Source organism: Rhincodon typus, chromosome 3 (assembly GCF_021869965.1).
Source record: "Rhincodon typus isolate 14 chromosome 3, sRhiTyp1.1, whole genome shotgun sequence".
Classification (NCBI taxonomy): domain Eukaryota; kingdom Metazoa; phylum Chordata; class Chondrichthyes; order Orectolobiformes; family Rhincodontidae; genus Rhincodon; species Rhincodon typus.
The window spans coordinates 28,876,961-28,891,628 of NC_063334.1; the positions used below are offsets into that span (position 1 = coordinate 28,876,961).

The 14,668-nt window shown below is 40.7% G+C and overlaps 1 protein-coding gene across 1 annotated transcript in view; it reads right to left on the reverse strand.

Moving 5' to 3' along the window:
* svep1 (sushi, von Willebrand factor type A, EGF and pentraxin domain containing 1) overlaps nt 1–14,668 on the reverse strand; it is a 176,588-nt gene that overhangs the window by 60,032 nt on the left and 101,888 nt on the right. Inside the window, exons 19-26 of the mRNA XM_048620145.1 lie at nt 13,494–13,655; nt 13,292–13,377; nt 11,730–11,826; nt 11,529–11,642; nt 9,127–9,240; nt 6,306–6,507; nt 5,272–5,429; nt 4,141–4,342 (exon numbers count right to left, since the gene is read on the reverse strand). Of these exons, the coding sequence (XP_048476102.1) occupies nt 4,141–4,342; nt 5,272–5,429; nt 6,306–6,507; nt 9,127–9,240; nt 11,529–11,642; nt 11,730–11,826; nt 13,292–13,377; nt 13,494–13,655 (1,135 nt within the window). The remainder of the gene's footprint in view (nt 1–4,140; nt 4,343–5,271; nt 5,430–6,305; nt 6,508–9,126; nt 9,241–11,528; nt 11,643–11,729; nt 11,827–13,291; nt 13,378–13,493; nt 13,656–14,668) is intronic.

Below are 14,668 nucleotides of genomic sequence, written 5' to 3' on the forward strand. Positions count from 1 at the left end.
CCTGTTCTTCCTCCCACCTATCCCCTCCTCCCACCTCAAGCCGCACCTCCATCTCCTACCGACCAACCTCATCCCGCCCCCTTGACCTGTCCGTCCTCCCTGGACTGACCTATCCCCTTCCTAACTCCCTACCTACACTCACCTTTACTGGCTCCATCCCCGCCTCTTCGACCTGTTTGTTTCCTCTCCACCTATCCTCTCCTGTATCCCTCTTCTATCCGCCTCCCACTCTCTCCCTATTTATTTCAGAACCCCCTTCCCCTCCCCCTTTTCTGATGAAGGGTCTAGGCCCGAAATGTCAGCCTCTCTGCTCCTATGATGCTGCTTGGCCTGCTGTGTTCATCCAGCCCTGCACCTTGTTGTCTCGGCTTCTTCTTTATCTTGTCCAGGTTCCATGTTATTGTAATGTTTTCTGAAGCCTGAGTTGGTGATTTGGAACATGGGGATGGTGACAGGGTCTGTAATCGTTTTCATTGCTAGAAGGCATTGTTATTTTTAATTTTCTAATTTTTAGATATTCTGGAACCCAAATATGAAATCTATTTATTTGTCTATAAAGTTTTTTTCACATCCAGAAATTATTGTGACATTATTGATGGTCTGTATATTTTCAGCTTTGTTCAGGTTTACATGTATAATGTAAATAGGGTATTACAGCTTTAAAATATTTTTGCAGCCACGTGATCAATTAATCCCTTAGTTGGTCTTCCATGAAGATTGAAACCAGTAATTTAAAATGGTACCACAACTCAATGTGAGCTGCATGCATAACATTTATTTTTGTCTGTATAAAGCCATATAAAACTTTCAAAATTTAAATTATGGTGGATTATGAATTCCATTCATCAAATTGTAATGCACTAAACTGTGGGGAAAATAATTCTTGTGGAATTACAATCCTTGCCTTCTGGGTTCAAGCCCCACTCCATGACCCGAGCACAAAAATCAAAGTTAACACTGAACTATATTTCTGAGGGTGTGCTGCACTGTTGAAGGTGTCAGCCTTCAGATGAAATGTTAAATCAAGTTCCCTGCTGCCCTCACAGTAAGATGTTTAAGATCCTAGGACACTATTTTGAAGTGGGGAAGGAATGTTATCCCTAGTGGCCCGGCCAATATTTATCTCTCAATCAACTTCACAAAAACAAATCATCTCCTTATCATATTACTGTTAGCAGGATCTTGTTGCGTGCAAAATTGGCTGCCAGATTTCCTGTCTTACAACTGTAATTACACTTCAAAAGCAATTAATGAATTCTAAAGTGCTTCAATATGGCTGTTTTGAAAAATGCTGTATAATTAAAGTTCTTCTTCTTTTTCATTTTGATTGCAGTATAAGACTGCTTCTGAGTATTTGTGTACCTGTGAATAAACATAGCTCATAACTTTAGCCTGTCTGTAATTAATGGCTTAATAGAGGAGGCCTTCCATTTTGTGAAAGAAGTAAAAAGCGGTTAGTCGATATGTCATGTGATTTCCATTGACCAATATCACAAATTTAGAGTAATGGGTAAGCCACTGCTCACTATCTCAGATACACTTTGTCTACGGGAACAAGCTTCACTTCAAAAAAGACTTGGGTTTATTCTGGGAATCTAATGTTTTTAGGTAACAAGGCTGAACAAGTGGGGGAGCATTTTACACACAGTGATCATATCTGCATTAGATTCAAAATTATGGAAAAGGACAAGGATGTGCCTGAAATCAAAGTTCTTAACTGGGGAAGGCTAATTTTAATAAGGGTTAGATGTAATTTGGCAAGAGTGGACTGGGAGCAGATACTTTCAGATAAATCAAAACAGTGCGTTGCATTCAAGAAGGAAACATAGAGAGTACAGGGCCAACATATTCCAATAAAGAAAAAAGATGGGACCATCAAATACTGTGAACCCTGGAAATTGGATTAAGAGTAAAAGATATTAAGGGAGATACTGAGGATCGAAGACAGCAGAAGCCCTAGAAGAGTATAGAATGTGCAGGAATGAACTTAAAAGGAGATTAGGAGAGGACATCAAATGATACTGGCAGATAAGAAAAGGAAAATCCTAAGCTGTTTTACAGGTACATTGAGGGGAAAAGGATAATGAGGGAAAGCGTAGGGTGCATTAAGGACTACAGTGGTAATTTGTGCATGGAGTCAGAAGACGTATGTAGGGATCTAAATGAATACTTTGTGCTGGTGTTCACTAGTGAGAGGGACAATATGTGTACATGAATAAGGGAAAAAGTCTGTGATACAATTAAAGAAATGAACATAGACAGGAGGTTCTGAGAAGCCCGGCAGGCTTAAAAGTAGATAAATCTCTGAGTACGGATGAAATATCTACCAGGTTGTTGAGTGAGGCAAGGGAGGAAACAGCAAGAGTGTTTGCAGAAATTTTCAATTCCTCTCTGGCCACAGAAGAGGTGATGGAGATTTGTTGCCCAACCACTAATTTAGAAGGGAGCAATGGATAAATCAGGAAACTATAGGCCATTCAGTCTAATTTCAGTGATGGGCAATGATTGGAAGCAATTCTGAGGGACAGACTTATAGGGGATCCCTGATTTTCAAATGTCCAACTTACAAATGCTTGTACTTATGAGTGCAACCTCATACAGGGGTGTAATTTTAAAGACCTGGTATAAAAACATTTCCTGTACTCACAAAGGGCTCCTTTATATTGTCCTGTATTGTATTCCAACTTGCGTTCTAATCAACTTGGGAACAGACTCTAGAACGGAACCCGTTCACAGCCCAGGCACTGTCTATAATCTGCATTTGGACAGGAAGGGATGAATCAAGGGCAGTCAGCATGGTTTTGTTAAGAGCCGGTCATGTCTGACCAACTTGACTGAGTTTTTGGAAGAGGTGACCAGGTATGTAGATGAGGGCAATGCTTTTGATGTAGTTTATTTGGACTTCAGCAAGACTTTTTATAAAGTCCCGCATAGGACACTGACAGCTAAAGTAAGAGCCCATGGGATCCAAGGAAATTGGATGCATATTTAACTGAGTAGCAGGAAGCAGAGGGTGATGGTTTTGAGGGATTTTTTTTTTCTAGATGGAAGTCTGTGTCTGATGGGGTCAGTCTTGGGACCCTTGCTGTTAGTGATTTAATGATTTAGACATGAATGTAGGAAGGTTGATCAGGAAGTTCGCAGATGATACAAATATTAGTGGGATGGTAAATAGTGAGGAGGATAGCTTTAGATTATAAGAGAATATAGACAGGCCGGTCAGACGGGCTGATCAGTGACAAATAGAATTCAATCCAGATAAATGTGAGGTGATGCACTTGGGCAGGACAACGAAGGCAAGGGAACGCATGATAAACAGTGGAACTGTGGAAAGTACCCAGGATGAGAGGGATCTTGGTGAGCCTGTAGTCCAGTCCTTCAAGCTATCAGGACAGGTGGATAAAATGGTAAATAAGGCATATGATACACTAGCCTTTATTAGTCGAGGCCTAGAGTTTAAGAGCAGTGAAGTTCAGCTGGAACTGTATAAAACGTTAGTTAGACCACAGCTAGAGTACTGCGCGTGGTTCCAGAATCCATATTATAGGAGGGATGTGCTAGCACTGGTAAGGATGCAGAAGAGGTTTACCAGGATGTTGCCTGGGCTGGAAGGTTACGAAGAGAGTTTGGACAGACTGGGGTTATTTTCCTTTGAGCAACAGAGATTGACAGGGGGCTTGATTCAGATGTATAAAACTATGTGGGACATAGATAGGATAGAAACAAAGACACTTTTCCCCTTGATAGAAAGATATGACCTGGGGGCATAGATTTAAGGTGAGGGGTAGTAGGTTTAGAGAGAATGTGAGGAAGAACCTTTTCACCCAGGGGGTGATAGGAACCTGGAACTACCTGCATGTGTGAATGGTACAGGCAGAAACTCTCCAGCATTTCAGAAGTATTTAGATGTACACTTGTGATACCAAGGCATACAAATGCCAGAAAATGGGATTACAATAGTTAGGTGGTAGTTTTTGACCAGTTTGGATGGAATGGGCCAAAGGGCCTTTTATTGTGCTATAGATCCCTATGATTATAACATGGGGCAAAAAAGTTTGGAACACCAAGCTTTTAGAATGTGCTTCCCAACGGTCAAAAGATGAAAAGAACTGCAACTAATCTTGTAAGAGCAGAATTTACCCATTGTAATCCGTCAGTAGGAATGCATTGTCACATCCATTGCCCAGGGCATAGGAAATGGGAGTCCCGTAGTTTGTGGTGTCAGATGATTTCATCCAGAAAGCGCAGGTAAGAGCACTGAGCGTTGGTAATACATTGTCCAATAAAACATAGCCGTAGATCCCCGAAACTTCAAAATCCAGGTTAAAATTGGAGGATAACTCTTAAATAAAAAAAGGATTAAATACAGGCACACCATCTAGCAACATGTGATGAGAAAATAAGATTGTTATTAGGTTCATATTTCAAGTGTAAAACCATCCCTACTAAATCCAATTTGAATTTAAACATGAATAAAATTAACTTGCTCGAAGGTAGGTTTTTTTTGTATCATCTCCCCCAACACTTAATGGCATTACAATCATCAAATCACAAACTATCAATACCTGGGAGTCAACATTGATCAAAAACTTAAATGGAACAGCAATGCAACCATGACTACAGTAGAACTAAACACAGCTTTTGAAACATCCTTTTCTACAGACAGATAAGGTTGCAACAGGTTTAAAGAGCAACTGTTAGGTTTCTTTTGTATTTGTTCAAGGAATATGGGTGTCATTGCATAATCCAACATTTATTGCCCATTCCTAATTGCCAATAAGATAGTGACGATGAACCTTCTTCTTGAACCACTACAATCTTTGTGGCATATGTATACCCACAGTGCTGCTAGGAAGGGAGCAATAGCTAGTCAGAGGTTGGGAAATCCACAGTGAGCAACTTAGCTCCTGTCTTCCCAACACTTATTCATCATATACAATGCAAAAGTCAGAAGTGGGATGAAATACACCCACTTGCCAGGATGACTGCAGTGCCGACAATACTCAAGAAGCTCAACACCAACCATGATATATAACTGGCAAGCTGTTCACCATGTTAAATACTCATTCTCTTCAACACCAATACAGCAGTGTGTATACACCACATCACACAGATTGTACTGGTTCAAGAGGATGAATCATCGTTACCATCTTAATGGCAATTAGGGATGGGAAATAAATGTTGGATTATGCGGTAGCACCCATATCAGTTGAGTTTAGCCCTGATTCTGCAACATATTGAGGCATAAACTGGGCAATTTGAGACCTTTACCTGTTTCACATCGAGTTCCAGTGAAGCTCGGTGGACAGTTGCAGATATACGAGGCTAGATCGTCCACGCAAACCCCATGGTTCAGACATGGATTTGACTCACACTCATTCACATCTAATTCACAGACCAAACCAGTGTAGCCTGGCAGGCACTGACATCTAAAGAAGAGAAGGAATAATTAATCATAATAATTCCACTGCTAGCAAAGAGATGATTGCAAACAAGGCAGCCTTGGTGCAGGTGCACACACGTTACTGTGCATGGTAACTCAATGGGTGGCACACTTGCCTCTGGGTTCAGGAACCATTGTAAGATGTAAATAGGAAAATCAAGGTAGACACTGAGGGAGGCATTGTTGGACGTACTAAACCAAGGCCTCACCTATCTGTACAGATGGTTGAGAAGATCCCACAGCACTTTTTCAAAGAAGAGTTGGGGGAGTTATCCTCATGGTCTGGCCAATATTTATTCCCTAAATAACATCATTGATGCAGATTCTCTGATCCTCATTCCTGTTCGCGGAATCTTCCTCTGTGCAATTTGTCTACCGCGATTGCTAAATTTCCACACCCCTGTTAACTTGTTCCATAGACTTAATAGCCTTTGAGTGAAAAAAAATTTACCTTTCTTTCCCAAACAACAAATAGAAAGAAATGGCCTGATCACAAATGACCCTGAATAAATCCATGATGGAATTGTTATGATTCCTGTAGAGAAAGTAATTTTTAAAATGATATTTCAATTCCCACTGGAAGAATTACATAACATTTCAAGAGTTTCCCTATAGGAAGCTAACTAGAATCTACTTTGGCTAAATACCACCTTTTGTCAACAAATCGCTCTCAAGATGACGGAAAAGTCTCCTATTCCTGGCCTCACTGTCCCCAAAGCCGCCAAGCCATCTCAATTTATTGTTCAGAATTCTAAACAGGTCATGTGATCTCTTTAATACCTCTACTTTCCCTAAACTGAAGAGACAATCTCAAACTAGAACCTTCTCATAAAATTTGCATCCGTAACACAAATATCCTTACCTGAAGGTGCTGATGTCGTCAATGCATGACCCTCCATTCAAACAGGGCAAGCTGGTGCATTCATTAATATTAACTTCACACGTCTCTCCCGAAAAACCAGCCAGACATGTACATTGAAATCCACCAATCAGGTTGTGACACGTCCCATTGTTGTGACATGGTGTTGAAAGGCACTCATTAATATCAAGCTCACAGTGGACACCTTGGAAGAAAGAAGCGGAGCACATTAATTGTTTTAAAAAAACTACCCGGGCAATGTTATGTGAAAGGTTAGAAATCGAGGGTCAGCCTCACTGTTGCAGCATTAAAATTCCTACCAGATAGCCCTGATATCTGAATGTTTATTGAGATCAACACAGCAAACTACAATCAAGAAAAGGGTTCTGGGTGCTCAGTTGGTGACTATATTCAAGACTGAGACTGATAGGCTTTTAGGGATAGATAATCTTGTGAAATGGAGATAGTGAGAGAAGGTTGCGTCAAGATAGAAGGTTATTGGTGATTTCATTGAATGCGGCAGCAGGCTCGAGGGCTGAATGGTCAAATCCTGCTTCTGTTTCACATAAAACTATTGCCTATTGATAAATATCTCCAAAAGGATTTTGTTTCACTTACTATCTGGTTTGTGATGGATTCATGGCAACCAGAAGAGTAAATGAGCTAGAGAAATCTGTACGGTCAAAGAGAAATTTTACCTCAGAGAAATGAATATATAAATGGGATATTTATCAATTCATCTTATAGATCTTATAGCTTACTGACAGAGCGATTGTGAAAATTAATAATGGCTAACCCGTGTGTGACACAAAGAAAAATTTATGAGGGCAATGGCAGAGCTGAAAGCTTATACCTGTCAGGAACTCTGGGGCTCTTCTTTCTAATAAAGAGAAGGGCGAGGGGTGACAAAATAGAGGTATTAAAAGTTCCTAAAGAGTTTGCTAAGTTAGATATAGGCAAGATAATTCCACTTTTGCAGCTATCAAAACAATAGTTACTAATAATGCAATAGTGAATCCAGAAACCGCCTTTACCCAGAGAGTGGTGAGAATGTGGAACTGTGGGGAGTGTTTGAGTTGAATATTTTGTAATAACTTGTTGTTCAATAACATGAAATTTTTAAAATAAATATTGAATATCGAGAATTAGCTATTATTCTTTCATGGGATGTGGGCATTGATCACCTATGTATTGATCATCCCAAAATACATTTATGCTGGGCGGCTTGCTGGGTCATTTCAGGGAATGGGTGAAAATCAACCACATTGCTGTGGCTAGGGATACCAAGGTGTAGAGCTGGACGAACACAGCAGGCCAAGCAGCATTGGAGGAGCAGGAAGGCTGACGTTTTGGGCCTAGACCCTTCTTCAGAAATGCTGTGGCTTCTGGAGACACATGTAGGTCAGAATAGGGAAAGACAGCAGACTTCACTCAATGAGGAGCATTAGTGGATTGTGAAGGTTACCATAATTGAAACTAGCTTTCAAATCCAGATTTTTTAATTAATTCGTGGGCTGTGAAATTTGTTGATTAGGCCAGCATTTTTCATCATCCTTAATTGTCCTGCCGCAGGTGGTGGCGATCTGTCTTCTTGAACTGCTTTGGTTCATTTGCTATAAGTAGTACTGCAATGTTGTTACAGTTTCAGAATTTTAACCCAGCAACTCAAATGGAATGGTGGTATATAAGCTTTACATATGAGGAAAGTTTGAGGACTCTGGGACTATACTCATTGGAGTTTAAAAGGATGAGGGGGGATCTAATTGAAACTTACAGAATACTGAATGGCCCGGACGAAGTGGATGTTGGGAAGATGCTTCTGTTGGTAGGACAGACTAGGACCCGAGGGCACAGCCTTAGAGTAAAGGGAAGACCTATTAGAACGGCGATAAGGAGAAACTTTTTCAGCCAGAGAGTGGTGAATCTATGGCGTTCACTGCCACAGAAGGCTGTGGAGGCCAGGTCATTGAGTACATTTAAGACTGAGAGAGATAGGTTCTTGATTATCAAGGGTTACAGGGAGAAAGCAGGAGAATGGGGTTGAGGAACTTATCAGCCATGATTGAATGGCGGAGTAGATTCGATGGGCCAAATGGCCTAATTTCTGCTCCTATGTCTTATGGTCTTATATTTCTAAGTCAGATGTTGTGTGCTTGGAGTTTTTCGTGATCCCGTGTACCTGCTACCCTTCGAGGTGATAGAATTTGAAAGGTGCTGTCAGAAGAGCCTTGATGAGTTCGTATGGTGGGATTTGAACCCATATCCCCAGAGCTTTATTTGGAATCGCAAGTCCAGTTATATTACTGTTATGTCGCCTTCATTTTTTTTGTCTGTGTGGCTTATGCATCATTTTTACGCAGTTACTTTTTAATAAACAATTCTTTCTTTGGATAATCTGTGATCCTAGGATGTAATCACATATCATCTTCTGTAGCATGTTTGCATTTAATGAGAAGCTAGATTTAAAAAAAACACGAGAGAGAAAGGAATCGATGGTTACACTTGCAGGGTCAGACGAAATAAGACAGGAAGAGGCTCATGTGGTGCATAAATATAAGTGTAGACCAGATGGGCCAAATGGCCTGTTTCTATGCTGTAAATTCTATGCATTTGCTGCTACAATCTAAATGTTGTAATTAAATTCTAATAATTGCTACAAAAATTCCTGTACATTAACAGCTTTGGACGTGGCCTCAATTATTCATGTCACAATTCCACAAATCAGAGAAATAATTGATTTACATAATAAAATTAAGCAAATACCTTACCATAATTTGCCAATGAGAAAACTAAACACGAAAAAGCCCCGTGAATATATTTTTACCTTTAAACCCATCCATACACTTGCAGTAATATGTATTAATCCCATCAATGCATCTTCCATCATGAAGACATGGTTGAGAGATACACTCGTTTACCTCTCGCTCACATAGAATACCTGGAAAATATCAACAGAAATCATACGGTTTGCTAACTTTCATGTCATATCGACACCACAACCCCACCGGACACAGCCTGTCACACCCTTCCAACGTTTGAAACTCTCGAAAGATTGCTTTCCTGGTCTCATATAGCCAGCAAAAGGCAACTCCCAGCTTGGCAGAACGACGCCTACCCCATCCCCAACAACTTGTCGGAACCCTCTCGTGGCTTGCTCACTTATTTTCCTTCGGATTTACCCTGCTCAGGCTGTTTCTTAACTGTTGATAGGCTCGGAGTGAAACAGCACTTTTTATAATCTATAATGTAGCAGCAAATTCTGTTTGTTCTCCTTATGAGGTGACTTGTCTCTGGTAGGCTTCCCTCATGACTGAATTTTCCTGGACATTTTTTGGAGATTTCCAAGGTGATGTAACAGAGAGGCTCGATGAGCATAACAATGTTGATGTGGTGAACATTGACTTCCAGAAGGAATTTGACACAGTGCTACACAACAGATTGTGAGGAAATGTATAAAAGGGTCAGCAGCAACAAAGGTACAAAATTGGCAGAGTGATAGGAAATGGAGTATTGGTCAATGGATATTCTTCAGCTAGAGGAAGGTTATTCCACAGCGACCCGTATTGGAACCCTTGCTTTTCCTGATCTATATTAATGATCTGCATCTTGGTGTGCGGGGCACAATTTCAAAATCTGCAGATGACATGCAACTTGGACGAACTGTAAATGGTGAGGAGGATAGCGTGAAAATGTGAAAGGGCATGAAGAAGTTGATGGAGTGGGCAGATAGATGACAGATGAGGTTCAATACAAAGAAGTGTAAGGTGATGCATTTGATAGAAAGAACATGGAAAGACAATATACAATAGGGGGCACAATTATAAAGAGGGTGCAGGAGCAGAAGGACCTGGGTATATATGTGCACAGATGCCTCAAGTTGGCAGAGCAGGTCGAAACAGATTTTAAAAACCATACAGTATTTTCGACTTTATGGATAGGGGCTCAGAGTACAAGAGCAAGCAGGTGATGTTTAACTTTTATAAGACACTTGTTAGATCTCAGCTGGAGTAGTGCACAATTGTGGGCACCTCATGATAGGAAAGATGGGAATGCATTGGACAGGGTGCAGAAGTGATTTACAAAAATGTTTCCAGGGATGAGAAATTTAAGTTATGAGGATAGTCTGAAGAAGTTGGGACTGTTCTCCATATATAGAAAAATGATAAGAGGAAATCGATAGAGGTTTTCAAAATCATGAGCAGACCTGATACAGTTGATAAGGAGAAACTGTTCCCACCTGTAAAAGGATCAAGAACGAGGGCATAGATTTAAAGAGATTTGCAAAAGGATCAAATGTGATCCACAGTGAGCAGTTAGGGTATGCAATGCACCATGTGATGGAGGCTGGTTAACTGAGGCCTTAAATGGGGTGTTGGAAGATTATTCAGGTAGAAACAATGTGCAAGGGTATGGGAAGAAAGCAAGAAACTGGCAGTAGTTAATTCTGCTCATTTGAAGAGTCAATAGAGACAAGATAGCCTGAATGGGCTCCTTTTGAGTCATGACCTTTCTGTGAGTCTGTGAACTCTCCCACAGCCCCTGGCAAGACCAGCAATCGTTGCCCATTCCTAACTGTGAAAAGTTGCTACTGAGCCACCTTCATGACAGGCTGTGGTGCTTTGACATGGCTGGAGCTTTTCATTTTGGAGGGCAATCATGAGTCAACCATGTTGGTTCAAGTCTGGAGTCACATGTTAAGGACAGCAGATTTCCGTCCCCTAGTGAACCAGGTGGAGTCTTCATAATAGATCTCAGCTTTCAGTTCCAGATTCTTTAACTGACTTTAAGTTCCACCCGGCTGTAGATCAATAAGTCACCGGAAAAATTACAATGCCATTAAATACAGGTAGAGATAAACATGGGCTGGTAAAAGTGGCACATGTGATGGAAAACTTTCTCTGTGGGTGGATTTGAATTTGTTTGATTTATTGTAGTCACATGTCCCTAGGTACAGTGAAAAGCTTTGTTTTGTACAGACAAATCAAAGCAAACAAGCACATATAAATCGTAGGGTGCTTAGACAGAGCGAGGCATACAGGTTACAACTGCTCAGGAGATGTGCAAAGCAAGATCAACATTAGCAAGATCAACACTATTTGAAGTTAGAGATTCCATTCAACAGTCTAACAATGGCAGGGAAGAGGCTGTTTTTGAACCTGTTGGTGCATGTGTTCAAGCCTCTGTGTCTTCTTCTATACCTCAGGAGCTTCCTGAGAGGAAACTTACCCACAAAACCGGGCTGGCACAAGCACACAAATCTTCCAACTCCATCCTGACAAGCAGCATTGTTTTGGCAGGGGTCTGATGCACATTCATTGACATTTGTTTCACAGTTAGAGCCTGAAACACAGACACAGCGTAGAACTGAGATGCTGCTGATACCCATGCCAATATCCCAGGAAAACCCAACTATAAGAATTCACCCACCTGTAAATCCAGGCTGACACACACAAATGTGACCTGACCCAACACTTTCACAGCTTCCATTATGTTGGCATGGTTGCAAGAAGCATTCATTAAACTCCTTCATTCAAAAGGGAGGGAAAAATAAAATACTTATTGTCAGTTAAACTAAACAAGGCCTTCAATCTTCTCCTGGTCTGTGGTTAGATTGTTAATCATAATATGATTGATGTAAAAATGTTCAGAAAATCAATTAGTCCAATGATTAATTTAATAATTTTCATATTTAAATAGAAGACAATGCGAGAAGGTGCAGCACAGAAGGATTTGGGATCCTCAAGCATTATTTATAAAAATCTAGCATCTAAGTTCAGCAGGTAATAGGGAAGGCAAATAGAATGTCTAGCTTTATTTTAAAGGGAAAGGAGCATAAAAAAATGGGGAAGTCTTGCCAACACTATACAAGGCACTAGTCAGATTACACTGTAATACTGTGAGCAATTTTTGTCCCCTTAACCGTAAAAAGATATATTAGCAATTAAGGCAGTCTGGAGAAGGTTCACTATGTTGATTCCATGTGTATAGAGATCTTCTTATGAGAAGAGTTTGAGCAGGCTGGGCTTGTACTTATGGAGTTTAGAGGAATGAGAGGCAAACTTACTAAAACATAAAACATTCCTAGGGGGCTGACAGGGTAAATGTGGACAGACTGTTTCCCCATGTGGAAGGATCTACAACTAGAGGGCATAATCTCAAAGTACCTAAAACAGATGAGGAGGAATTTCTTCTCTCAGATGGTAGTGAATCTATAGATTCTTTACTTGAGGCCTATTGAGGCTGGGTCATGAAGTATATTTTTAATCAGTAAGGGATTTGAGGCATATGGGGTAAAGGCTGGAAAGTGTAGTTCGGGACTGTCAGATCAATTATAATGTCAAAGCATGCAGGAAGATTCTTACCTCGAGTGCTTTGGTTAAAATTTCTCTGGATAGATCAATACTAACCTCTCCGTACCTCAAAACGACATACACATATTTAAAAGTCAGGTCTGGTTACTACATGTAGTTAAATAGCATTAGATAAAGGCAGCCTCTGGACATATTCTTAAAGGGTAATAAACGAGGACAATATCTTATTGAGGGTTGAATCACCAAAATCCATTAACGTTGAGCATGCCTTCAAAATATCTTTTCACCATGTCTGAACTTCATCTTACAATACACAAAATATTGGCTCAAGTTTTCCGATCAGGGTCAGAATCCTGATGTTTAGGTCTGTTAAAAGTTACATCCTTAACTTCTTACAATGCTGAACTAAAGCATTAACTGCAGTATTCTGTTGAGGAAAAGATGGCGTTAAGGCTCCAAAGCCTCTTTGATAGGCTAAAGAAAGAAGGCCAGTGCGTAAGGTGAGTGGGTGAGGGGGGTAAGGTGGCAGGCAACTGGGTGAGGGAGTTGAATGGCAGGTGGGTGAGGGAATGAGATGGCAGGTGGCTGAGACTGGTTTGATGGTATATTCCCGTTCCCTTTTCTTATATTGTTTTCTTTACAATGTGCAACCTCAAGAGTGGCCCTGTTAATTCATACCTGATTTGCTACAAGCATCGATTTCTTCTCCAGAGGGGTTGGTATGAGTTGACTTGCTGACTCCACTATATATCCAGAGTTGAAACCTTGGGAAAAAAACAAATTGTTTCTTTCACTTTTGCTTTCCAGCTTTCTCTGTCATGTCAACCATTTTTAACAGGACAGTTGGATGGGAAAACAACGTTGTGATGTTTCTCCTTACCAGAACAGTCACTTCGAGAGGTGGCTCCAGTGATGGTGGTTGTCCCATAGAATGGACAAGCGAGACAGAATGACTTGCCTGAATCAGGCTGATAGTAATCTCTGGGACAAGGGTAGCAAGGCATTATACCAGAGCGTGAAACGTGTCCTGCAGAACATGGCACTGGGCATGGGGAAAAAAAGGTAGCAATTCAAAATTTATTGTTCTCATTTTGTCACATTTAACCACGAGCAACTCCCTCTTTGTGTCATGTTGCATTTCTTTTTTTAAGTGTCTTTACTTTTCAAAATTTCAGTTCAAATGAGGAACTATCATGGATTTGTCAGAGCATTCTTCACTAAATAGTATGCAGTTTAAGCAACATTCTAGATTTGTATTGATACTGAAACACAATGTTGCAAGAATCCATAAACAAGCTGGATACTAAAGGCTCAATTCCTGATTCGCAAAAATAGTCATAATAGTGCCTGGGAAAGTTCAAGTTTTTAAGTTTCAAGAATTGAAGTCAACTCTTATAAGTCTTAAAATTCAACAGTGTGGACCCAATTCCTGCATTAGTTGAGGTTACAATGAAAAATCTCCTTCTCAACCTCTCCCCTTGCCTGAGGCATGGCGACCTTCAGGTTAAACCAACACCAGTTGTCTCTCCCTCTCTCATTTTCTCTCTCTAGTGAGAGAGCAGCCCGATGGTGTGGTAAGACTGTAGTGACTTTACCTCTTTTAAATATAGACAAATATGCAGGTGGTCTGGTAGGTTGGAGGGGCAGGTTAAGTTTAGAATTCCCCACCTTTGTAACTACAGCACTCCCTGCTGCCTAATCAACCACCACCATCAGTGTAGTGATGTTCAGGGAGCCTTTTGGTATTGGCCTGTCTTAGCCCTCATTACCATGACAACAGCACTGCCAGAGGAGGTAGGCCCTTCATAAGTGAGGCACTGCTAGTTTTTGATTGGGGCAGAGCTGTGAGTGGAGCTGCTTCGGCCATTTTGGGATTTTAGGAATCTGTGTAACATCTGCAGTATTGAATGAATGGCATTCTGCCCAGTTTAAACTTAGACCACTGAAGCTCCAACCAAGGTGATCAAACTGTGGGTGCAATTGAGATTTACATTTAGTTTTTCAATGTTGAATGGGCAAGAACATAAGAAGGGAAATAAAATTGCTCGAAGGACA